General features: G+C 42.9%; 1 protein-coding gene across 1 annotated transcript in view; it reads left to right on the forward strand.

Moving 5' to 3' along the window:
• The window catches only part of LOC130485103 (trifunctional purine biosynthetic protein adenosine-3-like), a 32,153-nt gene extending 25,095 nt beyond the window's left edge, over positions 1 to 7,058 (forward strand). The window contains 6 exon segments of the mRNA XM_056858217.1: positions 850 to 1,053; positions 3,191 to 3,340; positions 4,486 to 4,580; positions 5,769 to 5,910; positions 6,143 to 6,258; positions 6,813 to 7,058. Of these exon segments, the coding sequence (XP_056714195.1) occupies positions 850 to 1,053; positions 3,191 to 3,340; positions 4,486 to 4,580; positions 5,769 to 5,910; positions 6,143 to 6,258; positions 6,813 to 7,058 (953 nt within the window).
• The last annotated feature ends 877 nt before the right edge of the window (positions 7,059 to 7,935 follow it).

Here is a 7,935-nt window from a genome sequence, read left to right on the forward strand (position 1 = left end):
TTCTCTTCTGGACTGTTGGAATTTTCCTGTTTCCATCAAACCCTCTTTGAGCCCTGCCTGTTGTGTACATCACTGTTTCTTCTGCTGGTAAGCCCTGTCCTCTTGCTGGAAGCAAGGATACTTGTGAAACAACCCATTCAAAAAGTCAGGGCTTTTTAATCTCCTCACCAAGTCCCAGTATATGACAGGAAAGACCAGTGGAGGTGTCTATTGTAGCAAAGCAAAACAGAAATCCAGTGGGACTTGGAGACTAACGCTTATTTCAGTATGAGCTTTTGTGAGACAGGACTCACCTCTTCAGATACAAGAGGAAGGAAGGAAGGAGAAGAAGAGTTGGTTTTTATATGCCGACTTTCTCTACCACTTAAGGGAGACTCAAACTGGCTTACCATCACCTTCCCTTCCCCTCCCCACAACAGACACCCTGTAAGGTAGGCTAGGCTGAGAGAGCTCTAACAGAGCTGTGACTTGCCCAAGGTCACCCAGATGGCTTCGTGTGTAGGAGTGGGGAAACATATCCAGTTCACCAGATTAGCCTCTGCCGCTCATGTGGAGGAGTGGGGAATCAAACCCGGTTCTCCAGATCAGACTCCACCGCTCCAAAGCACCACTCTTAACCACTACACCACGCTGGCTCTCCTTGTAAGAGGAGGTTCCTACTTTTATCCATGTCCTTGGGTATCTGTCTCTCCAGTGTGGCTTATTTTTTTCTAGATTGTATCCAGTATTGCTCATAAGAGGTAGTGCAGAAAGAATGCGCCTATGCCAGAACTGTTGTAGGGAGAGAGCTGTGTCTAATGTACGTTGGCCACAGAAGCCTAGTACATCTCCAAATTCAATTATTTTCAGATGCTCATAACTGGAAGATTCCTGACATCTTTTCTTGGCTGCAAGAAGAGGGCGAACTTTTAGAAAGGGAGATGGCTCAAATGTTCAACTGTGGGATTGGTGCTGTGTTGGTGGTACAGAAGGAGCTGGCCAAAAAGGTTTTGAAGGATGTACAAAAAGATGAAGATGCATGGTTGATTGGGAAAGTAATTCACCGTCGTGCAGGTTACTGAATTTCCTAAGCAGAAATGAGAACAATTTACCAAATCCACAATGATTTTTACTGGTGTTAAATTGCTTATATTACATTTGTGCAGCTATGCTATTTAATTTGTGTAGATGGCCCAGGCTAGCCTGATCTTGTCAGATCTCAGAAGCTAAGCAGGGTTGGCCCTGGTTAGTATTTGGATGGGAGACCACCAAGGAATACCAGGGTTGCTGTGCAAAGGAAGGCACTGGCAAACCACCTCTGTTAATCTCTTGCCATGAAAACCCCAAAAAAGGGGTTGCCACAAGTCAGCTGTGACTTGACGGCACTTTACACACAGAGAGATCTAGAAGAAATCCATAACACTGTAAAGATTGCATTCTTCAAAGTAATGAAAAATTTCTTGGAATATTCTGAGCTCTTAGAAAGGTGTTCGTGGTATTCATGGTATCCCAGGGCAAGCGTACTTCCAGAGCTCAGCTTGATTCCTATGGAGAACACAAACCTAGATTTAGCTTTTGCTGGGGAAGAGAATCATTGCTCACCTAAGGACTATTGTGGCCTAAGACAGAATAGGGTCTATTCCCACATTAGATTTTTTCTTCTCCTCGCCCATCTTGTCTGATCTTGCAGGTTATCTGCAGGACTAGGCAGTTTCTTCTTCACTTAGATCTCATGTATAATTGAAATTGTGCCAATCATCTACAGTTCTGGGCTGCTGGATCATCTGCCTCATGCCTCTTGGAGAATCTTGGTCTGCTTTTGTACTGAGATGATTCCTGTGTAGCCCTTGTTACTGCTGCAAATGCATAGCCATTCACAGTGGCAATGGGCCTTCCAGATAGTAATTGCCCCTGTCCTTGCCTTGCCTCAGTCTCTTTCCACTACCATTCTCTATCCACTGGAGGGATTATTTTTTTCTTAAATGAGAATTGCTAGATCACTGTATCATAATAGTATAATGATCCAGTGTCATAATCTACTAATTCCGACCTTTTTAAAATTAAAGTTCTAGCCCTTTTATTGTGGAGTTATAAGGGAAAAGGTGCAGGCCTCACCTCTCTCCTTATAACACCACAATGAAAAAGGCCAAAGTATTTTTAATGGATGCTGGGAACTAGTAAATCATGGCCATGAGTGCTATAATATTATAGCAATTCCCTATTTTAAATTAAAGTTGTTTTTTAAAAGACCTCTAGTATGTGTGCAGTGGGGTTGGTGGCCATGGGACTAAGGCAAGGAAAATGTTGCCAATGGGGTTGGAATCTGCAAACATGCACACCTTTCTGTCCATATGCTGTCCAAGGGCCATTCTGGGAGGGGGGGAGAGGGCAATTTGGCCTGGGTCTGAAGCTCAAAGGGATCCTCAGATTTGGACCCTTGTTAATTTTTTCAGCATTTAATATGTTTCACAACTTGTTTTTATGCTCATAGTATGTAATCATTTTTTATTTTAATTATGAATATGGGACTCAAAAGCTGGAAGTGGCCTGCATCTCCCCAAAATTCTGGCAGAGCCTACGTGTGGCCATTGAGAAAAGCATATGAGCTTTTGTTAATGAAATATATGGAACCAATTTCTGCTTCTTTTCTGCTTTTTGCTTTAATATGTTTCTCCAAGAAAAGCAGTGAAGTAAATATGTGTGCATCATTCACTAGAGTTGCCAGCTCTGGTTTGGGAAATACCTGGAGATTTTGGGGGTGGAGCCTGGGGATGGCAGGGTTTGGGCTGGGGAGGGACTTCAGTGGGATATAATGCCATTGAGTCCACCTTCCAAAGCAGCCATTTTCTCCAGCGGAAACTATCTCTGTCACCTGGAGATCAGTTATAATAACGGGAGGGCTCCAGCCATCACCTGGAGGTTGGCAACTGTAACCATTTACAATGTATGCTTATTTTCTATTTGGGTATCATATCCAAGCACTACATGCAAAGTAAGAACTGATCTTTAGGGAAATGTAGAAACATGTCAATAAACTTTAGGGGTTATTTGCTGCCAATGTTTATCTGGTATCACATGGTTAGAGTCAGAGGTTTCCATCAGAAGTTATACTATAAGCAAGCCTTCAACACTTCTAATTGATTTTAAACCAAAATTTTTTAGCTGCTATATTTTAAATATGTTCACCTAACCACCTGGCATTCCTTTAAAGGGTATCCTCAGGTAGAAATCAAGAATCTTCTTGAAGTGTTGCTGCAAAATAGATCCCCATTTCTTCAGACTGTTTCTGATGGGGACAGTCTTCTCCAGGCCACCTGCACAAAAGGAAAAGTGAAAGTAGCAGTTCTCATCTCTGGAACAGGTGAGTCGGCAATTTTATTACAGGCTCAAACAATTTCTGCAGTGGCAAATACTAACTACCCTATAACCTGAGTATTTCCTTTGCTTTGTCTTGATGCTTTTAGCATCTGCTCCTCAAATTCTCTTTTGCTTACTTTAACTTACATTTGTTTTGACAGAAAATGTTCCCCATTCTGTTCACCTCATTTGGATACAATGACACCCAAAGACATTAATAAAAGTAGGAACCTTCCCCTTTTCAAAGGAAGCCTTTCTGCTTTAATGGCTTCCTTGACTTGGCTTTTAAACATATATTTTTACAATAGGTGGTACCTTTCCTACCTGGAAGTATGCATTCTGTCTGGGCTCTCAACTAATATGCTTCTAAATAGCTTTTGCCCTGACCTGAATCGCCCAGGCTAGCATGATCTCATCAGATCTTGGAAGCTAAGCAGGGTTGGCCTTGGCCAGTCTATGAATGGGAGACCACCAAGGAATTCCATGGTCATGATGCAGAGGCAGGCAATGGCAAACCACCTCTGAATGTCTGTTGCCTTGAAAATCCCACCAGGGGTCACCATAAGTCCTAAATGACTTGATGGCCAAAAAAAAAAGCTTCTCTGCATTCTGGAGGGGTTTGTATCTTGATATTCCCTTTTACCTTTTTTCTAGTTCCTCATTTTTGTAAAGGTTCCTCTTTTGAAATCAAATGTGAGTGTTTGGGATTTGGGGCGCAGCTTTCCATTGGCATGAATGTTGAAATTAATCACATTGTATTCTCTGTTCCCTATCACAGTGGGTCTTGAGAGCCCTACTCTGTCACACATCTTCAAATTTTACTTATCACACTCTTTTAGTCAAATCACTATGAGATCATGTTTAGCACTGACAATATCAACAATAACCTCAACAATATATCATTGACATGGATTATGGACCCAAATTATGCGAATAAAACAAATGTTACAGCATATGGAACATAAAAGACTGACAAGGCATGTGAGAATATTTAGTATTCATGGATATTTTGAGCATATGCTATATAGGCCTGTGTTTTTCTATACTTTTGGGTACAAATCCTCTGTGTATACTACAAGCCAGCTATGTTGTTGTTATTTTTTAAAATTTGAGGAACAAGCCTTGCAGCGCTTCTCACATACTCAAAAGAGCCAGCGAGCTGTGCGGAAGTTGTACTGGTAATTGCCAACAGATCTGGAGTGGAAGAACTGAAGACTGCAAGCCGGGCTGGTGTCCCTACCCGAGTAAGAACATTCTGTTCATTTCACCTGTTGAATGAACTGTTCATTAAACCAGTGTCTGTGCTGTTGAGGTACATCAGAGAAAGCCTTCACTTGGAACGTTCCCCTTCCATTGCATTAACATTGTTATACCTGGCTATTTAGTTATGATCTAAATATGAGACAATGGTATTGATCAGTTAACAAACATCACCTTTACACGAGACCATCTTCAGCTGGTTTCACCTGTATTCCAATTAGCCAGGGAGGATACGATTGGTTCTGCTACCAACAGGAAAAATATAGAACCCCGTGGCGCAGAGTGGTAAGCTGCAATACTGCAGTCAAAAGCTCTGCTCACAAGCTGAGTTTGATACCGGAGGAAGTTGGTTTCAGGTAGCCGACTCAAGGTTGACTCAGCCTTCCATCCTTCCGAGGTTGGTAAAATGAATGTCCAGCTTGCTGGGGTTATAGCGTAGACGACTGGAGAAGGCAATGGCAAACCTCCCTATAAATAGTCTGCCTAGTAAATGTCATGATGTAACGTCACCCCATGGGTCAGTAATGACTCAGTGCTTGCACAGGGGACTACCTTTACCTTTAATTAAATATTACTGCTATTGCCATCGTTGGTACAGGCTATACATATGTAGAGGAAGGGCCTGTAGATTGCAGAGACTGGGAGAAGGGTGCAATGTTCAGCCTTGAGTCACAATGCATGCCCTGGGGCTCCCTGTGAATGGACCCCTTGATGCTTACTTCTGTGGTGGCAGCACATAATGAGTTGGGAATTGCTTCTAAATGTATGGCCTTTTATGTATGGCTGTTTCCCTCGAGCTCGCCCCCGCCCCACCCCCCAACAACTTTGGGGCTTTGTTTTGCTTATGCATGCCATTTCCAGACCATCAGAGGCCACCTCTCTCTCCCCCGTGTTTCCCTGTGTTTTGCCCACGCTTTCAAATTTGAGCTAAAACAGGGCCCTGAAAATGCAGGCAAAATGCACAGAAATGCAGGGGGAGAGTGAGGCGACCTCTTGATGGTTGGAAGTGGCATGCATAATCAGAACAAAGGCTCAATGTCATCTGGATGCAAGGGAAATAGCCATGCATAAAAGGCCTATGTCTTTCTCTGACTGCTGGGAGACCTGGATAAATCTTAAAATATTGATTTGCAAACAAAAGTATGTTTTCTCTTCATTGTTTCATTTTGTAGGTAATTGACCACAAACTGTATGGAAGCCGATCAGAATATGATGGCACAATAGACACAGTCCTTGAAGAGTTCTCCACTGAGTTGATCTGTCTGGCAGGATTTGTGAGAGTATTGAGTAGCAACTTTCTTAAAAAATGGAATGGTAAGTACCTGGGATGGATTATTCTTGCAGTAAGTACTCAGAAGGGATACCGAAGGACTCCTGACTAGCCAGCAGCATCTATTTGGCAGTGCCTTCCAAAACTAGGATCATATGAATGACCAGACTGAGTTCATTGATTTTTCAACCCATGAGCTGTATTATTGGGCCATAGTTTTCTCTGTGTATGTGCACACTCTTTTGCATTTGTGAACAGGGATTTTATTTATTGCAGGGAAAATTCTGAGCACATATCCATCACTTTCACCATTTATCAAAGGCAGCAGTGCCCACAAACAGGTACTCCCAGCTGCAGACAAAGATGCTGGCTGCACGGTGCATTTTGTACTTGTAAGTATTTTTCTGTGTAGACAAAAACTGTTCTCAGTCTACACAAATACAATGATGATTCTGTGCACAAACAGTGTATCTAATAATGGTGCTGTGTGTAGTAGTTGAATTCATAACTTAGAAAGTTTTGACAGCGTTCAGGCTATGGAATATTGCAATGCCTGTGCCTTGTTTTGTGCAAAGGAGTTTTCTTCCTAAGGGACTTCATTGTTAGTGGGAACAGATCCTTGCTTGCTCTCCTCCTTGGTCCATTTCAGTGTCCTAGCTGTCATCAGAATATTAATCTGTGATTTATTTAACCATGTTCTTAAGCAAACATCTTTACCCATCAGTTCTTATCCCACCTCTTAGCTCAGCTGTACCATACCCTAAAACTGCTCTCAGTCACAGCTGCAGTCTTTTGGAACCATCCTCTTGCCTTTCACGTTATGAAATCTCTTCTAAGTCCAATTTCAGTCCCTCTGCAGACATCCCCCCAAGCCTGTTTCCCTATTGCTTGTCACATGGATCACTCATCATTATTTCATTAATTTCTTTCTCGTTCTCTCTCTCAGGACTCTAATGTTGAAGCAGTAATTGTACAAGAGCCTGCCTCTGTGAAAGCAGAGGACACAGAGGAGACCGTGTTGGAAAAGGTCAAAGAAGCAGAGAGCCGAGCATTTCCTGTTGCTCTGCAGTTAGTTGCCAGTGGGATGGTGCAACTAGGTGCTGATGGCAAAACCTGCTGGAAACGAGGAAGTTGGCTGCTAATCCATCAGAATGAAAGGCAGGGTTGTTCTTCCTCTCGCCCTCTCCATTAGCAGCTACAGAATTGCAGTGGATAATAAATGCAGCAATAACAGTAGTATAGTTTGTATGCAGAATTCTGATTTTGATCTGTAATTTATTCTAGCACATCTTATTTTAGCACCTTATTTATAGTGCAAAGAGTTATATCTTTTTAAAGTCCATTAAACTCAGTGGGTTTAGCAGAGCGTAACTCTGCTTTAAGAACCCCATGGCGCAGAGTGGTAAGCTGCAGTACAGCAGTCCAAGCTCTGCTCACGACCTGAGTTCGATCCCGACGGAAATTGGTTTCAGATAGCCGGCTCAAGGTTGACTCAGTCTTCCATCCTTCCAAGGTCGGTAAAATGAGTATCCAGCTTGCTGGGGGTAAAGGGAAGATGACTGGGGAAGGCACTGGCAAACCACCCTGTAAACAAAGTCTACCTTGGAAACGTCGGGATGTGATGTCACCCCATGGGTCAGGAATGACCTGGTGCTTGCACAGGGGACCTTTATCTTACCTTTTAAACTCTGCTTTGGATTGCATTGTTAGTCTTTAGCCATAGCTATTAGTTTCTAATGCTAAAAATCAAAATTGTTACCTTCGAACAGAAGGTATGACTTTGTTGGCACTACAGTACTGGGCAAAGTAACAAGGCATGGGGAGGATGGAACTGAGGCAGCAGCATAGGGCTGAACCCTCAGTGGTGGACAGAGAGGGAAAATTTGAGCTGTCATGCAAAGCTGGGTTGAAATGGTCTGTACATTTATGTCATCTGTCTCCCAGACATGCCATGCTTTGTGACTTCCATCAGGGATGGAACATGACATAACGGATATCACATAAGGTTGCCAACCTCCAGGTACTAGCTGGCGATCTCCTGCTGTTACAACTGATCTCCAGCTGATAGA

This window comes from Euleptes europaea, chromosome 12 (genome assembly GCF_029931775.1).
Source record: "Euleptes europaea isolate rEulEur1 chromosome 12, rEulEur1.hap1, whole genome shotgun sequence".
In the NCBI taxonomy this organism is placed as follows: Eukaryota; Metazoa; Chordata; class Lepidosauria; order Squamata; family Sphaerodactylidae; genus Euleptes; species Euleptes europaea.